At 42.9% G+C, this 19,049-nt stretch overlaps 1 protein-coding gene across 1 annotated transcript in view; it reads left to right on the plus strand.

Moving 5' to 3' along the window:
* Positions 1-14,783, plus strand: part of DCBLD1 (discoidin, CUB and LCCL domain containing 1) — a gene marked incomplete at its 5' end in the record, with an annotated part of 29,707 nt that extends 14,924 nt beyond the window's left edge. Inside the window, 9 exons of the mRNA XM_008944166.1 lie at positions 3,124-3,164; positions 4,454-4,669; positions 5,299-5,429; positions 7,137-7,284; positions 7,381-7,497; positions 8,974-9,064; positions 10,090-10,139; positions 11,685-11,804; positions 14,266-14,783. Of these exons, the coding sequence (XP_008942414.1) occupies positions 3,124-3,164; positions 4,454-4,669; positions 5,299-5,429; positions 7,137-7,284; positions 7,381-7,497; positions 8,974-9,064; positions 10,090-10,139; positions 11,685-11,804; positions 14,266-14,783 (1,432 nt within the window). The remainder of the gene's footprint in view (positions 1-3,123; positions 3,165-4,453; positions 4,670-5,298; positions 5,430-7,136; positions 7,285-7,380; positions 7,498-8,973; positions 9,065-10,089; positions 10,140-11,684; positions 11,805-14,265) is intronic.
* Between the last annotated feature and the right edge of the window lie 4,266 nt (positions 14,784-19,049).

Consider the following 19,049-nt stretch of genomic DNA (forward strand, 5'->3'; position numbering starts at 1 on the left):
GCAAAGCATGACTTGAGATCTCAGCTCAGGCACCAAGCCCTTCCATAAAACAAATAATACAAATCCTTTCCATCACACAGGCCAACTTAGTGAAACCCTAAATCAAATATTTTGTGTCTTATCTAAAGTTGTTACAGAACCATTGACATACATTCGTATGTTCGTGATCCTTGAGAATCCCAGAAGGAGTAACTCAGACAATAGCACATAAAAGGTTATCAAGAAAGGCAGCTGGGATCCCATTTGTATTTTTTCTTCACGGTACAAAAGCTAATGAAACATATAAGACAGCAAATAGACATAGGGTGGGGGAAAACAGTTTCCATAATTAACCCATCACCTTAACTGCCAAGCAACCTTTTAAGGTTGCTACTCACTAAATATCCTGTACATTTCACATAAGTAACAGAAGTAGCCAGAGAGGTGCAAAATTATCTCTCTCATATGAAGTGGGGAAAACTCCCATTGACTTGAAGAGAGACGAAACATGCACTTCCAGCACCAGGGAGAAAAAAAATTGGTGCTTGGACAGCAGTGCTTGGAGAGCTTTTTAGACGATTTAAATAAGAGCTTGCTCGAGGTTTTTAAAATCTCATTTACAGTGGATTTCAGTATTAAAGATTTAAATTATTTAATGACTTGAGCTGAAATTGACCTCAGCAAAAGCTGCTGCTTGAGTGCATCGAGCTGTTGAGTATCTGTGTTGTAACATGATGGTGGAGCTCCTACGGCTCGCTCGCTCAGCAGCCCGCAGAGCTGACCTTGGCCTCCCCGGCTCCATTTTTCACGCGCCTGTTACGCTCCAGCGTCTGTGAGGTTTTCAGTTCTCATGATCCATGCGTGGACCTGCACCCACAAATGCTGTAATGAAGATCAATTGGCTGGATTTATTGGTTTGTTCTGATACCCCAGTACAAATATATGGAAGTTTAACTTTGCAACGTGACCTAGCCTGTGACTGCATGTCTGCGCATGTGAAATCATTTGTCTTCGAAAATGAAAGAGGCTGCATGCTTGTGAATTGTGGGCTGTGAAAGAGAAGTTTGGGGTTAACCTGTACTGCTTATAAAATGCTTGCTTGAGACTGACTCTGGAAAACAAAAAAATAAAAAAATTTGGTGCTAACGGTAATTTATTATGGGAAGCAGCATCCTTTTTTTGAGGAGACCTGGGCAGTCCTGCCACCAGTACTGTTGGTGAGGCAGGATTCTGATGGTTGTCAGGAAAATGAGGAGCACAGGGTGATACCCTCCCTTTAAAGGACGAAGTGAAATTTGTGTGACAAATGCCACCTGTCACATTAGGAAACTGATGAATTGCCACTTACCGAATTAGTTTGTCCTCTTCAGTGACTTGCAGAATTATAGCAGAAATATTTCAGCTTGATTTCATTGCTTTATAGACCTTAGAAACGCTAACCTACTCCCTTTCTTTGCTAGAGCTGCAGCCTTCTGTTTGAAACAGGTCTGTGTGACTTTTATTACAAAGCGTTTTCTCACAAATAAGTATTTGAGGAGCACTGTGATTTCTGTTTTAGGTTTTACTGATTACCATAGGTGTTTATTTTTTTCTTTTCTCTTGAAATGGTTTGCTTTTCATTCATTAGGAAAGCAAAAATTGTTTTGGCTGTAATGTCAAACTGGTTTGAAGTGAGCAGAGCACATCTGATCGCCCCTGAGGATTGCCTGGGGGGAAGATGTGGGAGGGAGGGTGGGCTTGACTTTCCCCTTCTAGCTACTCTACCGCCTACATGCTCAAATAAATCAGTTCCCTCCCAGTGCTCTCTTCATCTCTGAAGGGCTTCGTTTGCCTGTAGCCGTTAGTTTTCCCTCAGTGACAAGAAGAAGCAGTGTTTTTATTGACCTTGACATGGGACTGCTTTCCTATTCCCTGTTTGCAGTGCTCTCAAAACACAGAGCCCTGGGCACCACTGTTAGTCCACAGACTGTACCTTGGGGGAAATCTTCCTGGCCAACAACAAAGGGCAGCTTGAAAGGAAGCTGTCTTGATGCTTAAGTGCAGAAGTCATTTTACTGCTCAGTCACCCTGGCCAAGGCTGTTCAAAAAGGGCAAGTCATGCGTACAGCTAATCAAGATGATGCTGAAGGGGTCAGATTTTCAAGAAATCCAAACTATTCTCATGTTAAAATCCAGGCTTTTGTTTTTCTTAGACAGCCAGAGACATCACTTCTGCAATGAAACCTCAGGGGCATCTCACTGGGAATCAGAAAGTGGCACCATGGGAGGCCAAGGAAATCTCAGTTTTCCTTTACAGTGGTGATTTTATCTTTCCTGCATTATGCGGGGTTGTATAGAGTACTCCAAGAAGCTGCTTTTCTCCTAAAGTAAAGCTGTCCATGTCAGAAGGAGGAAGAAAAAGAAGCCATAGATGTGGTCCTGTTGGAGCACATGTGCTCCTGATGGAGCAAAAAGAACCATTCCTAATGGGAACTGTCAGTCATAGTTACAACAGAACTGGTTCCCACCTAGATTAAAATAAGGAGTAGTTTTCATTCAGTCTGGGTATGATACACCTGTAGCCCAAGCAAGAATAGCCAGAGGTGCCATATTTGATCACCATCAAGTGTAACTCTATCATGGTGCTAAAGGCTGGATTTTCTTCAAACTAGGTGTGGATTTAGACATAGAAAGTAATTTGTTTCAGTGAATTTGCTCTAATTTAAGCTAAATTAAGCTAAGGTGAGGAGAGACATAAGTATGGTGCTGGAGCTGAGCACTGCTGGTAGCTCCAGGCCCATCCTGGGTCTTTTGAATGCTCTTACATTGCTGGTCTGAGGAGCAGAGGGGGAAAGCTTCCCCACAGAGGTACAGGGCCTGTGCAGAGGAGAAAAGCAGAAATGTACAGCAAGAGTAACAGGCTGATAGGATGGGGAGTCACTTTAAAGCATAACAAATGCTCAAAACCATTAAAAAACTGATCTGAATGCAGTCACAGTGAGAGATGCACAAGAGTGCTCTTGCTGGGGTCGGTAACCAGCCAGTAAACTGAGCAGCAATCTGGCCAGAGATATTTTACTCGATAAACAGTGATTCTGAAACTGTACCTCAGCATTCCTGGGACCACCTCCCGAAAGACTGAATTACTTTTTTCTTTTCTTACAGTGGTTCGCTGTCAGATAAGAGGTTTATATTTACTTCAAATGGTAAGACTAATAGCTTTATTTTTAGCTATTCAAATTTTACTTTTTTTATCAAAGATTTTCTGTAAAAGGTTTGAAAAGTGATCAGGAGAATGTCAGGCTGTGTCTGGGAAGGCAATTTTAGGACAGCAATTTTTTAAAATGGGCAAGTGAATAAAAAAATTGAAGGGATGTGAAGTGAGCTAGAAAAAAATCACAGAATAGGAATAGGTCATATGCACACAGATGAGAAACAGAAATAGTATTCTGCTGTTACATTTCTGGTACCAGCATATGAAAAATGGCAATCAGATAATCCCATTTTTATGTACTTTAGGCAGGAGAAAATGAAAGCGGTTCTTCTTAAGGTATTTATATATTCCATCTTCATTACACAAGAAGAGAACAAAAACATAGGAGGAATGAAAATATATTTACATTGCACTGATCCAGAACGAGTTTTTGTTTATGACTTTCCAAGATGCAAAAGCATCTTTAATCTGTCAAGCTGTTCATTTGCATAAAGCATAGCAAAGAGGGGGGAAAAGTTCGTGCTCGTTCATTTGAATTATATTCCATTCATCTGAGATAAAATCATTTACTATTCCACTGAAAACTGTAGAGCATGTATAGACCTTTGAAACTGCCAGGGAATTATTTTTAACTTAATTGAAACCTTATTCCACTGACCTCTTTTCTCTGAAGAACCTTGATGTGCAGAAATTTCGTGGGTTCTTTGGTGGAGTTGTAATACTTACCTGCAGCTATTATCATCATGATATCACCTCTTGGCAGCAGTATCAAGGAGCTTCTCTAATGAGTAACTTTCCTAGCCCTAATTGCAGGTGAGAGTCATGAAACATCTACAGTAAAGTGTTCTCTTCAGTACAGTGCCTTCATCTGAGGAATGTTTTGTACAGCAAAATTGGATAACGCCAATCTCAAAACATAAATATTATGTTTCAGAAGGAAAATTTTAAAAAATAAGAAGTCTTCACAGGAATGAGACAAAACTGCAGAGATTAAAAACAAAACAGCTTAAATAGCAGATGTAGTTAGAAGGAAGGTGTTGAGAATGTAGGAGTTGAATTGGTAGAGGAGAAGGGACAGCAGCGCTCTGGTACTACACCATCCACTACAAACTGACTGGCAAACGCTACAGCTAATGGGTAGCATCAGGCTAGTGCTAGATTAGGCAACATCTGACTTTGCTGTTGTGGGTGTTCATCATATGTTGCTAGCCTAATGTAAAAATATGCTGTGAAAACACAAAATAACTCCTTCTGCCTGTCTGTCTGTGCGGGGACTCCTAGGCTGCAATAAATCTCTCAGTCTGGAAGAGGGATTCCTCTCCAAGAGCCAAGTTACTGCATCGTCCTACTGGGAGGAGACCAATGAATTTGGGCAACTATTCCAGTGGTCTCCTGACAAGGCTTGGCTCCAAGTCCCAGGATTGGCTTGGGCCTCTAACCACAGCAGCAATCGTGAATGGTTAGAGATAGACCTGGGAGAGAAAAAGAGAATAACAGGTATGTCACTGTCCAGTTATTAGAAGCTGAGGTTTCAGATGGAGAAGAAACTGAATGCAGTTGAAGAGCTGATAATGCACTAACACGATGCTTCTTTCATTAACTGTAATGAAATGTTCTGCACTGAGTAATATTATTTTCATATTTAAGAAATCATGGTTATTTATAAGCTGGTCTTCTTACAGGAATATAGGACTGGGCTCAACTGTCACGCATGCCTGATCTGTAAACATGCTGTAGGGTCAGAACAAAATATTTACATGGGACCAGTAGAGTCTGGATAAATGATAAATGATTGCTTAGGAACTATTAATGATGCAGGTCTGGAATAATTGAGAAACATTAATGCCATAGCCTTTGAAATAATGGCCTAAATGCAAGATATTCCTGTTTCCAGCTCCGAGTTTTGTTGTAGAAATGTAAATTACAGTTGCTGATAAGATGTAAAGACTGGTGATATATAACACCAAAAAGCGATTACCATTTTTGGAGTAATTAATTTAAGCTCTGTTAAAAATCCCATTGCTCTGAATTCGCTGAATCATTTTGGTTTCTGTGTTTACATCTGAAAATGTTCAGTTAAAAATGACATCTAACAACTGAACATGTATTTTGCATTTTGTTTAAAGGGATTAAGACCACTGGTTCTGGATCCACTATGCTGAATTTCAACTTCTACGTAAAGACATTTACAATGAACTTCAGAAATAATAACTCAAAATGGAGGACTTACAAAGGGATTCTGAGCAATGAAGAAAAGGTAAGGGAAAGTGGGAGGGGTAGGAATACACAGAGCAACAACGCATACGCTGCTGTGACATTGAAGGGCAGGCTTTCACTGTCAAGAAAGATTAGGAGTTGCAGACTTGTCGGGACTTGGGTTGTCTTCACCAGCGTAATTTAGGGCCATGGAGTAGATAGCAAGCTTGTCGAAACAAGGAAGTTATCCATGGCTTGCCAAACTGAGACACAGACAGGAAGGCATGTGTATGTGTGTATCCTTCACTTAAAAAAAATGGTGTAGCTAAACTCTTGCTAAGTTTGGCACTTGTCCTTGCTAGGAACACAGTACCAGTGCAGAAGCATCGGTTGGTACGGCACCAGCAAAGCTGAGAGTCAGCTTCAGATGTGCTGGGATGGTCAGGCCCCCCACCCCCAGTGAAACAACCAACTGGGGTAAAAGCACAGAGCTGCTGGTGGAGCTGGGCCTGTGGGCCGAGCTCCTGCTCGGGCTACGTTACAGTCCCTGGGGACTGCACCTCCCTAGTGGGACTATTCTGACCCAGCTGTCCACACAACAGCTTTCACAGACTCTGAGTGAAATTGACAATGAACAGATAAAAGCAGTGCAACTAGTTCTTGCAGACAAAGGGCCTGCTGCACAGGGTCATCTAATAACACTTTCCCCCAGAAATCTCATGATTCCTTTCAATCAAACAAACAAAACTGGTGTGTCCCCCTCCCCCACCCACCATTTCTGAGGGAGCTCAGCTTGCCTCAGGATGAGGATCTACCTGGTCCTCAGTCCTGATGGAAGTTTTAAAAATCTTGGTAGAGCTGTAGAGAGATTTGCTACTATAGTTCGCATTTTATTAGTTTGTATGGCAAGGAATTTCACCGTGCAACATTAACTGGTTTAATATTTTTTTTTAAGCGTTAAACTGAGCAGATGTTGACCCCAAAAGTGACAAATTGACCTATTAGTGGCTGAACTGTGAAGACTAGCTATTTAAAATCTTCAGGTCTGCAGTTTTCCACAATGACTTGTTATATACAAATCATCTTATGAAAGTATTATATACGATCTTAGTCTCAGCTAATGTGAATGACAAAACCTGTCCCATCAGAACCCCATGTGGCCTGGCATTTTGTCTAGGATATGCTAAGCTCATTTCCCTCTCTCATCAGGCTTTCAGGTTTTCCTAGACCATGCTGAAGCATATCCAAGAACTAATTTTGCAAGGACTACTGTTCTGCACATGGGCTGAGCTGTTTCTGGGAAGTACCGTGTAAGTGCAGGGAAAAGAAGACAAAACTGCATAGTTAATAGCCACTCTTCAAGCTTGATAGAGAAAACTGACCATTTTACTAAAATGTCTAGAAATATTTCACTTCAATTTTTTATTTTTTCATTTTTATCCCCCATTGCCCAAGTAAGGGTGCTGCAGTGCTATTAAATCAAAAATGATAGCATTACACCACCATACATTAAGTAGAAATTACACAGAATTGAAATAGAGTGATAATCTTTCTTCTCCGAGCTTAACAGAAAAATGCGATCATCTGTCAGAACTAAAAAGATTATTTCTTTCCAGAACTCTCAATTCCAAAAATCTTGTGGCTGCATCCCAGATTACCATTATTTTAGCCCTAGGCTAAAGAAAATCTCAGAAGCTGGATGTCAGCAGCACATTGAAGAAAGAGATTTTTAAAACGGAGCAAACAATATGTTTACACTCTGTTGCAGGTGTTCCAAGGCAACTCCAACCCTGGTGACATGGTACGCAATAACTTCATCCCTCCCATAGTGGCCCGATACGTGCGAATTATCCCCCAGACTTGGAACCAAAGAATAGCATTGAAGCTCGAGCTGATGGGTTGTCGAATTATGCAAGGTATGGGGTAAGCAGTGCTCCCTAGGCACGGTGCCTCCAAAGCCCCTGTGCGACCACAGTGCCACTGATGACCCCCTCCCCCCTTCTCTTTTGCAGCTAATAGTTCATTTACGCATTCAATGTGGCAGAAACCAAGTCAGAGCACAGAAACCTCCCTTGGAAAAGAAGACAAGACTGTTACAGAGCCCATCCCGTCAGAAGAAACTAACTTGGGTAACGCTCCTACCTAGCGCTGCATTTTCCCTAGGACGCATCATATCTTCAGCCCAGCCTGAGTGAACTTTAAACTTTCTCAACAGCAAAAACTTATTTTCCCTTCACACTTTATTAAAGGTTAACAACAGAGTGGAGAGAGAGGAGCGTAGATTCTTTTTGCCCTAAGGTTCTGAAAGCCTTAATTTTCCTTGATGTGTGAAACACCAGGCTTTTTTTTCCCCTGTCATACTGGTTTATTTGCCATGCTTGGTAGGTGGCTCAAGGGACTATACTGAGCTCTCATCAGCATGTTTTTGGAAGAGCTCTTCCTCACCCTCTTCCTATATTTTATAATTTCTGGAATAAGTGAGGTAGTGGTCTCACAAAAATGTTACATTCTCTCTACACAGCCATGACTCCTTCCAGCGTAGGTCCCCAGTTCTAATCAGCCAACAGTAGTACGTGGTTGTGTAGCTAAACACTTTGTCATAATGCCTGTGTTCATGGGGGCTCCGACAACCTTAATTCACATACTCCTCCCTGAATTTGCAGTCTTCATCTTTTAATGTCGTGAAGCTCATTTCTTAGATCTTAAAAAGTGAACAAATCAAAATTAGTTTCTTATACAGACTGTTTGGAGGACTCGCAGCCACAGGAATTACTAGACCCACTACACCAAACACTGCAACTGATAGTTGTAGGAATGTTTCTGTTAATTTTTTTTTTAAATGGTTGTAAGAAGCAATCCAAGAAAAAAAGCCTTTCTGAAACTGCATTGCTCTTGCCAAGAGCAAGCTCAGTTCATCTGTGCAGAAGTATGGGTAAGTTGTATTCATATTCACTAAAAATGAAATCTACTGAGATTTCACCTGCTAAATTGTAAATACCTTGTGGACACATGTACTGCCTTATTCTCACAGCCTGGTAATTGTCTGTAGGAATAGCAAATGGCACACTCCTGACACAAGAGCCACCCCACTGCTAATTTTGAAATACCTGCTCTAGACTATGTTGTACTAGAATTTACCACGGGATAAACAGGTTTTTCCCTAGCTCCACTCCTGGAAAGCTTTGAACTAATTGGGCTGAAATGTTTCAACCAGTTCAACATGAGCCAGATATTTGGTATGTAAAATTGCAGCCTCATTTGGCAGTTTTATAAGCAACTGAAAACAGGCTGTGTGTAAGCGGCTTTTAAAAAGTTACCTAGCGTGTAATAAGAGAGAACTGTTCTTTATAAGGATGGATATAGATGTTAACTCAAATGTCAGCCTTGAGAAAGTATGTTTAACTTTTTCCTCTCGACACATAGGTACATGGCAACCAAGCGTGGCTGAGGATTTTTACATTCGTAGCTTTACATTTTCATGCTCTCTTGCAAGGGCAGTCCTGCAAGATTATCTGCCTTTTACTGTATTCTCTGTAGTCAAAATCAACTGCTTCAGAGTAATTTGCTTTCTAAACTTTTATCCTTTTTTTTTCCCTCTCATGCAGGCTTAAAGCTTACAGCTATAATCGTCCCCATCCTCATTGTGCTGTGTCTGTTCCTGTTCTCTGGAATTTGTATCTGTGCAGCCCTGCGCAGGTACGCTGCTGGCTTGTGTCACAGGAGGATTGTGGGTACCTAGCTAGCACACCCGACTGTGCCCTCTTTCCACACCCCCCTTGTCAGGAACTGGAAACTGATCCTCTTCAGCAGTCTTGCTTTTAAGTAGAACTCATGTCGTGTTTCTGTAAAATGTATTTTATTGTGTGTCTCCCCTGCTCAGACAAAAACAAAGGTAAAGCAGGTCAGAACTGCACGGCCTAGTTTATAGTCCAATGTAACTTGCTGTTCTCTTCATCCTACATACACCCACAAACACGATGGCGCAAAGCAATCAAGGTGGAACAGTTTCCATACCAAAGCCAACTAAAAACTTGGTGAAGGAAGGATTTGAGCTAGCTATCTCCATCTTTTTCTTTTATTTCCCTCCTCTTGTGTGTCTGCTTCCCAGTCCCTTGAATTGGAGCACTTAGCAGGCTGAAAGCAGACCCCAGCTGCAAGGAGTTGTTCATATACACTGGTAAGCAGCTACAACTAAGCCGCTTCATTTCACAAGTCAGAGGACTGGAAGAAGCACTGCTAACTGGGATTCCTGCTAAATGTCCATTCATATGAAACTGCACTTGCATGTAGGGCTGGGAAACGCTTCTCTCAGCAGATGGGGATTTGGAAGTGTAGGCAAGGCTCTAGTGACATTGCTTCAGCACTAGCAGTACCCAGCTCTGCCCTGGATTCCCAGTAAATCTATAAACTAACCAAAGACCTCAGAAGAGCACATCCAAAACATGGAGTGACACATATAGACATGGACACATCAAATCAGTGAGTGCCAGACACAAGAAATTTGAGCACTGCCACTCACAACTTGCATATAGATGAGGGAAAATGAAATACCAAAATGCTGGTTTGTGTCACTTACATTCTAGTAAACACCAGCCTCCAGCAACTCCAAGTGAAGTGTTGTCCTCAGCCACCAAACACAAAGGCTCCCTCTGCTAGGGCTAAGGCATGAAGCTGAAGTGCTGTGGGTGCAGATCTTTACAAACGCTTTCCTCTCCTTGCAGGCGAGAAGCCAAAGGACTTTCCTATGGATTATCCAGTGCTCAGAAATCAGGTTAGTGGAGAATCATACACTTTGCCCTGGCCTGCCCGTTGGGCCAACAGGAAGGGGGTTATACAACTAAGCATGAAATGCTTATGAAATAGCATCCCCGTTGCCTCATTCAAATTCAGCTCTTACATACACGGGAAACGGCAAACAATAGTCCCACTGGTGTCATCCTAGCACCGTGCCCTGAGAAACAATATAATTTGGTTTCTATGACAGAAAGGCAATTAGCAAAAGATGTATTATACAGAGTGAATAAATTATCATGTAAGAGTGCTCCCAGGTGCCCTCCCCTTCCTTCCCTCCTCCAAAATACCTATTTTGCAGAAAACTGCTGCTTTTCTTTTCCCCACAGGCAAGGGGATTGCCTTTCTTCAAGAGAGCAAGGGCTAATAATTTTTTATGGCTTTAATATTTCCATCTCACTGCCTCTCCTGGTTGGGACTGTAGTTATAAAGCCTAACAATACTGAAATGTACTCCATGTGTAAAATCTGAATAGGGGCTTGGCTTGAGGATTCTTCTGTAGGAGATGACTGCAAAACCCCAAGGAAAGATCTTGCACAATAATGCTTTCTTGAACACAGTCTCGTGTCAGCTTGTAAGTTGGGGTTTAGCTGTTTTTCCTGACCAGCCAACTCTATAGATTAATATCGTTCTGAATCTCAGCTTTCCATAAAAAAAAAAAAAAAAACCCCTAAGCAATTCACATGTCTCTTGACAAGTGCCTTACAATAGCTCAGGTCCAAAATTTCATCCCTCAGCAGGCGCTGACGTCAGTGAAAGGAATGCTGTTACCCACTGCAGCTCGCCCTCATTAGAAAATTAATTTATACTTAACATCGTATTTGCTAATATGATTTTTCGAGGTCACATCATAATTCTTTCAGGGAGGACGAATCCCAGGAAACTGGAGATAGCCTCATATCCAGTCAGCTAATTTTTTTCATGTGTGCTTCATAAACCAAGCTCCTAAGCCCTTGTGAACCAGGCTTGGGACTTAGCTGCGAGCTGAACCAACCTCTCCACACACCTCCTGCAACAGGCTCCCGGCAAGTGCCTGACACTGTGGAATTTTTTTTCTTTTCTGTCTAGAAAAGGATGCTGTGAGAACAAATTAACTGATGAGTGCAGGTGCTCATATATCAAGGAAATAGAAGCCATACTTAGTCTACTGAAAAAAAGACATTTTAAGCATTATTTTTGCCACATAAGCAGTAGCAAAACACGTGACTCATTTTAAGCTGGTATTTCACTGATACACTTGAAAGCATCAGTGCAGGCACCTAGAGAATTTGACCCTTTCTTGCCAAGAAAATAAAGGTTTTTTTTTTTTCACTTCAAAATCCTAGCTGATGATTTCACTTTTTCCCTTTCACCCTCCAAATTCAGGGGGCTTTTTTTTAAAAAACAGCCCACTTTAATCTTGTTTTTTTAACTACCTTAATATATTGACAGCAATGAGTACACCAAAAATTAAACTTTCTGATGCCTTCTGATTGTAAGCATCTAACATGGTGATAAGCCTTCACTTTTTATTTCTTTATCATAGGTTGTTGGAAACAAATCAAGCAGCCCTTCACCAGACATCAGTCAACTGAATTTACCATCAGCTACAATAATGAGAAGGAGACACCACAGAAACTAGACCTGGTCACCAGTGACATGGCAGGTAACGATTGCATTCGTTTTGCTCTGTGTCCAGAGCAGGTAACAGGGAGAGGGACAGGCCACCAGTGTCACAAGGTCCAGCTCACATGCAAGCTGAGGCCCAGGAACAGATTCATCTGCATTCATCCCAGACATATAGTGAAGCAGCTGAATATATTAGGGAGAAAAAGACCATTATTTTGGATTTTTTTCTTGGAGTTGTTTGGAAAGATTTCCTGACTCTGAAATAGATACAGCTGAAGGTAATCATGGAAGGCACTCAGGCATGAGTGGAACAAACACAATGCCCCTTGCTGCTGACCAAATAGAAAAATTACTTGGTTCGTTTGTGGTGAGATTTCATGCCCGGCCAGAAGGTGTGCTAAGATTTACGTGCAGCTTCTCTGGTGCCTAAACTATTTTGGAGATGAAGCCTCCTGAAGTGGATGAGAGAAAAGGAAAAAAATAACCACAGTACATCTCTTGTGTGCTACTTTGGCTCCAGGTCACTGTTTGGATACAGCAAATCCCCACATCAGTACTATTTGCATCCTAAAGGGATGTTTTTTTAATTCATCCTCTTAGCACATCTTATCCCTGCCTAGTTTAGTCTGTCTGGAAAGGTTAGTGAGACCAGCCATTTCATGGGATCAGTGATCAGCAGTCTTCCAGAAAGATTAATTTGCTGTTTCCAGCCTCCAGACCTTGGAAATTCCTTAGAATTTCTCCAATACATACGGCAGAGAAATACATTTAAAAACCAAATGAATGCTTACTGTAATTCCATATGGTGCTATCCTGGATATCTTTCAAAGATTATTTAAATCCTTTACAGAAACTTTCAATATAAATATGCAGAGACCTATATGGAATTTTTTTTTTTTTCCATGAAGGAAAGGGAGTGAAGAAAGGCTGTTTACAAATCATGATCTGGCTCCCTGGGCCACACCTGGGGAGTCTCTGCTCTTCCCATCCTCTCTTCCTGCCATGTCAGTAGGAAGCCAACTCTCAGCCTGACCAGACAGCTCCCCAGCCTTAGCATTTCACCTACAGTCTCCTTAAAAGTATAAAACAGGAAATAAAAATGTGAACGCAGCCCATAAATGTGCCATTTAATAGTATAATTGCAGAGAGCATGTGACATGCATATGGGTTAACATGCTACATGAAATTCCCTCCCTCTGACTCCCCGGCTACTTGCCGGTTCCCAAAAGGCAGCCAGGAGAAAATCGAGATGGTTCATCTTGAGCGAGGGAGATTGCTGAGGATGGCATCAGCAATGCCAGGGAAAGCTGCACCACTTACTTAGTGAAATATCCTAACACCTTCACCCTACATGCTGAAGTTTGGGATGTAGCCAGGAACTGCCAAGAAGATTCACAGGACATATGGGATCGAATTTGACGCTCATGTCAGATGAACCATGATGCCAGAACAGAAACTGAGCTAACTTTTTCACACCTGCATCAAAACATGATACTTTAGTGGTGTCATTTACAAGAGCTTTTCAGGCCACCGTATGTATCCAGAAGAGATTGTTACTAGCACCAAAGCAAGAAAGTTAGGATGTTGAGTTTTTCTCATAATAGTTTTACAGGCTTTTTGGAAAATCCATTTAGTCCAGATCTCCTTCTTACATGGCAGCCTGGCATCTGCCTTGACTAGAGGTGCAAACATGTGCTTCTTGAGGCCACATTTCCTCCACCTCGCTCCTTGGTCCTGCTCAGGTCATTTGCCTGTCCACATCTTCACATCTCCATCCCTCCCATCCCCCTTGACCAGGGTGAGTGCCCCCTTCCTCTGGCAGCACCGGTCCTGCTTCTCCTCCCACGGCTCGTCCCACCTTGGGCGCCTGCAGCAGTGCTGAGCTGGCTCAGCATGCTTCACACTTCCCTTGACTCTCTTGGCTGCCATTCTGCCTAACTTTATCCTTCTTGTCACTCAGCTACTGTGAGATGCCTTTTAAATAAAGCCGGCACTTGGTTGGGCTCGTTCAGAATCCGCTGGGCATTTTAATTATTCCAAAAGCGGAACACTTGTTTTGGAGAACTTCTCATTTGTGGATCTTCATGCAATGTCCTTTGTCCAGTTTGTTGCTAATTTTTTTTGACTTCTCTCTTTTTTTAGGGCTTTTGAACATACTCCAGAAATGATGTGAATTGCTTTGGGTGGGTAGGTGGGGAAAGGGAGAGAGGGATTAGGAAAAAGGGTGGCAAATTGGAGCTCCTCCATGGAAGAGCTTCTGCCACATTCTGCAGCGCTTGCTCGCTGAAGGAGGTTACAGGACCAGCACCGAGGACAGGTTTCCTCACATCCATGATAACCACACGTTTCATACATAGCGGAGTCATTTTTCAACACAAAATACCTATCTGTGCATAAGTATTATAGACATAAAATAAGCAATCTATGCCTTATTGAGCATGCTTCTTTTTAGATTATCATTTAGATTCCTTTTTCATCGAGTTCATGTTTCCTTTTAGATTATCAGCAGCCTCTCATGATCGGGACAGGGATGGTAACACGAAAAGGATCTACTTTTCGCCCCATGGATACCAAAGAGGAGGGAAGAAGGGGGAGTTCAGAGTTTGAAAACCACTACCACTGCCCGCACAGAGCTAACCGGCATGAATACGCTCTGCCCCTGACCAGCCAGGAGCCCGAGTACGCCACCCCCATCATAGAGCGGCACATGGCAAGAGAAAATAATTTCCCCTCTGAAAATGGCTACAACGTACCTGTCGTCTCATCCCAGAAGCACTCCTTTCCTGCTGGGAGTTTCTCTGGTTCATGTAAGACTGATACCAGGAACGGAGACTATCAGACACCCCAGAGTGTCATAAACTACGACAAACCCAAAGTCAATGGTGTTCTGACCTCCGTGAGCTACAGCACAGACTACCAGAAACCTCAGCCCAACACCCTGAGGAGCGAAGGTTACTCAACGCCCAGAGACTCCCTGAAGCCAATAAGCCAGACAGCAATGACAGCTCTCCTGTGATCCGCCGAGCCGGGGAGACGCGGTGCGCGGGAACGTCGCCGCACGGCTTTCTGAAGCCAAAACAGAGTTTGGAGGGACTCTGCTGAGGGAGGCAGAAGGCAAACAAGCCCTGTATACATAATATTGCAGTCTTGCTGGGTTCTGACATCTGAAGAAAGCATATGCTGTTTATCACTGTTTATAGCAAGAGAGATGCTATCGGTGAAGACTGTACATCTTATTTTCTGTAACTGATCTCAGTGCTCTATTTGCAATGTGTGCAATTTGTACATAGCGTTTATTTAAGGAAAATTTCTTAAGTTTCCTTTCCACCTGGATGATTGAAAGGATTGCAGAAATGCCTATTTAAGAAAAACAGGCCTCCTTCTCCGTGTTTATTTTACCTGCTGTTGTTACTTACTGGCAGCTGTAAGTGGTGTATCTTATGGTTGTGGTGATTCATCTCCTTTCCTATGATAACTGAAGATCAGTGTCACTGGAGTTCTGACTGGGAGGGTAAAAGAAGTAAACCTACTTGAAGCATAGTGTGCACAAGAGACGGCAGCTAAGCACATAAACCCACCTTCCTGGCTGCTTTTTTAGTGGCAATTCTTACATGCTTGAATTTGATCTTGTGTATGAGCTGAGCCTGTCCAACTTGCTATTCGAGCTAGAAACAGGTAGAAAGGCTAAAACCAGCTCTGAGTTCAAGCCATGGTAATCACTCTGCAATAGGAAAAAAAACCCAAACAAAACAAACCCCTACAAACCAAACACCTGTCAATCTGTTTTGGGTTTTTTTTCAGGAAGTATGTGTGGAACCAAAATGTGAATTTACAGCTGAGAATAAAATCCCATTCAAGCCCTACCTGATGCTTTTGCTGCTGAACTATAAGGAAATTTGTTCCTTGGCACAAAGCAGCAAACTGCCTGAACCCTGCATTGCTCCATTAGGTATTTTCCTGTCTTACAAATTTAGTGTAACATTTCTATTTGAAATATTTCAACTAAGTAATGCACAGTGTGTGTATGGCTCACTGTTGCAGTTAAATTTGCAAGGCAGCAAATCAGCACAGTTGTTTTCAAATAGTTTTTCTTTTGCAGCTAATGTTACCCTTAATTCTCGTTTTGGACAAACTTGAAAAAGCGTGGGGATGGGTGCAATGTATCACACAGTAGCTGGCTCCTCTTTCAGCAGAGGCGTCATTGAAGCAGAGTAGCTTCTGGTGGTGACTGGGATCTTCTGCTGCTGCTCTACCTGCAGCACTTGGACCATCACTTGGAATTCAAAAGCTTGTCCAAACACATCACAAAGCGATACACTTCTGGGAAGGAAGAATGGTGCTATGTTTAAAGTACAAAGTTGGGAAACGAGACCAGTAAAACCTGAGCTTGGGAAAGTCACTATCTGAAGGCCCTCCGTTTCCTTGCATGCAAACAGGATAACTTGCAAAGGAAAGGATGCAACACAGTTTTGTGGTCTGCTCACGAAGTCCTTTCAGATCCCTGAGTGGAAGTGCTGTCAGAGACCAGACTAGTTGCAGTGATACTACTCACAAATATTGCTAACTCCAGCCTTAAGGCAAGCTCTTACTGGGCTCTTTGTATATGCTTGTTTCGTGGCCTCAGTGGTACTGTTCCCTCACACTGCAGCACCGTGCATGCAAATCCTGTGCAAAGAAGAGTCAAGGTAACCTCGTAGCCTTCCTGTGTTTGCTGTCAATACGGTTTCTGTGAAATGTCTAAAACACCTCAGGTCCTGAAGTGAAACAGCAGCAGCCTGTTTGTTAGACCGAGCTGGGCGGTGTTGTTTACCTTCTGTTGTTTACATGTCTGTGTAAATAAAGAACACTGGTATTTGTAAATCAGTCACACAGGCCTGCTACTTAACTCAGCGAGTTGATCATCGCCGCACGCCCACTCCTGTCACATATCCCGCAGGGTGGGAAAGCAGCCTGCCTTGCCTGCCTGCCACCCTGCAAAGTGCCAGTTGTGCTGCTGCAATTCACCAGGCTAAAAACAGATCCTCCCAGTGCCCCATTTAGCCCGGCTCGTCTGTCCATAAGCTCCAGAGAAGACACGCCCACCAACGAACTTCCGCTCCCAACCCCGCTGCTGGAGGCTCTAGATAATTGAGGAAAGGATGAGGATGCCCTCCTGAGGAGCCTGAAACCAATACTCCACCCACACAGCTAATTAGCCTGACTTGTCACTCTACAAACAAGCACAGTTCAGTAATCAGGGCTACTCCCCGCCTAACGAGGCACCTAGGTAATGCAGCAACAGATGACACTGCTTGTATTATAAAATTTTTGCATGCCTCCCACACACACCTTGTGCATCTGCAGCACGCTACGAGTGTCAAAGGCTTCTTGGTAGCATGTGCCTATTTCTGCTGCCGCTCAAAACTACCTTAACAAAGTTGGTTTAGCCTAATGAAAAGTTGAGTCTCAGTTTGCATTTTGCCTTTATTCCCAACCCCTCAAAAAAACCCTGAAAAATTGCAAAAAGATGGCTTCAAATGAATGCCCAAACATGTCCATCCTCCTTGTGTCACAGGGGCTTGGTGCTGACAGACAGAGGCAGCACAGCCACTCTGTAGTTGCTCACAGCTGTGGTGCTTCATGTTTCATGTCTGAGTGACTTCTAAGGGCAGTTAACATAAAAAGCCTTAGACTTCCTGTGAAATAATAGGAAATTTTTAGTGGCAACAGATATGCAAGGGAACTTCCTACCTGGGTAGTCTCTGTATCCTGACGGTGGTAGAGATACTAAATCGTGGTGTAGGAAGGAAAGGGGACTGCCTGAATCTTGTCAGTGGAAGTGGCTCATTCTCGTGCTCATCCTCTGAATGGCTTCTCACATACTGGTACATCAAACTCCAGCTTGTCTATATCAGCCTGTTCTCACCATCAAAACCAGCTGCAGGTGTAATACAGGCAGCCTTATCAAACATCACACGTTTAAAAACCTTCCACAGTAAAGATCAAAGTATGCACCACTTTGAGACATGTACACAGCTGGAAGGGTTGTGTTAGCTCTGGAGACCGAGCCTATCTAGAGATTGTTAGTCTCTAGAGACTACAGATGGTGTAAGAGCGGAGTCTGACTCTCTGCTCAATGGAGAGTTTCAATAGTACTTCCATACCAAACTTCTTTCCTGAGCAGGCACTCCCAGCAGGCTGGGAGAGCAGAACCAAGCCAGAGTTCACAAGGAGGTTAAATATTAACTGACCATAGCACCAGGGGCCTGCCTGTCCCAGCCACAGGCGACAGCAAGGCTCTGACTTTGCCAGGAACAGGGTCACGCACTGTGACTCCACGTCTCTGACCAAAGAAACTGAAGAAGGTTCTTGAGGTAAGAAAGCATAAAAGATTACATACGTTACCTACAACTGAAAACCAAAAATGACAGCTTAGCATGTTTCTGGCAGGTGCCTTATATTTAAAACAAAACCAAACCACAAAACCCAACTACATAAATGTTCCTGAGACATCACAGCAAAAATACAAATGTTCTTTGCCCTGATTTCCTTAGGCAAGGAAACAGATTGCAAATTCTTATTTCTTCTGTCAAGTACCTTTCCAATGCTCAATACAGAAGCTTTTTTTTTTTTCCCCACCTATCAAGTGCAATTCTAAATGTATTCTCTTATTTCTTTCCATTTCTGGAGGTTTTATATCAGATATTAAACCCTACCTTAGTACCTACCAGAATCTTTACATCCAACAGGCATTAGATTAAAATTAGTCCTTAACTTGCAGACTGGAACTAGGATTTCCCAAGCTCAGTGGATGTCCCTCTCATTTATAGCACCACCTGCTCTCTTTTACTGTCTTTCTCTGGATCAAGCACTTGGCCTCACACCTCCCTCTCTAGACCCACATCCACAGGATGGGTTCAACCAGCTCAGTAGCCCACTGGCTACAGCAGTCTCTGCACAGATGGGGGAAGGCGGGAAAAGCACCGAGCCCAGCCTGCATCCCCTGCACCCGACGAGTATTGTAACCACTGAGCTACATGGCAGCAGTCACAGCAGCGCCCCTAGCGCCCCTGTGTTTTAAAACGAGGGATCCCTAAAACCCCGTGAGGTTGGATTTTAGCCATCAGAAGCAGGTTGTGAATCCCATGGTTTGTCTGCATTACTGGTGTGGCTAAACCCTGGGAAACTTCAGAGTCTTTCATAGACTTTCTTCAGATTTTTCCCACTGACTGCTATTTGGCAGTTCTCTACTCTGTTGGTAGATCTTAGTGGAGACCCATCTGAGACACAAAATATTCCCTAC

The sequence above is a fragment of the Merops nubicus genome, unplaced genomic scaffold (assembly GCF_000691845.1).
Source record: "Merops nubicus isolate BGI_N331 unplaced genomic scaffold, ASM69184v1 scaffold47047, whole genome shotgun sequence".
Lineage (NCBI taxonomy): Eukaryota > Metazoa > Chordata > Aves > Coraciiformes > Meropidae > Merops > Merops nubicus.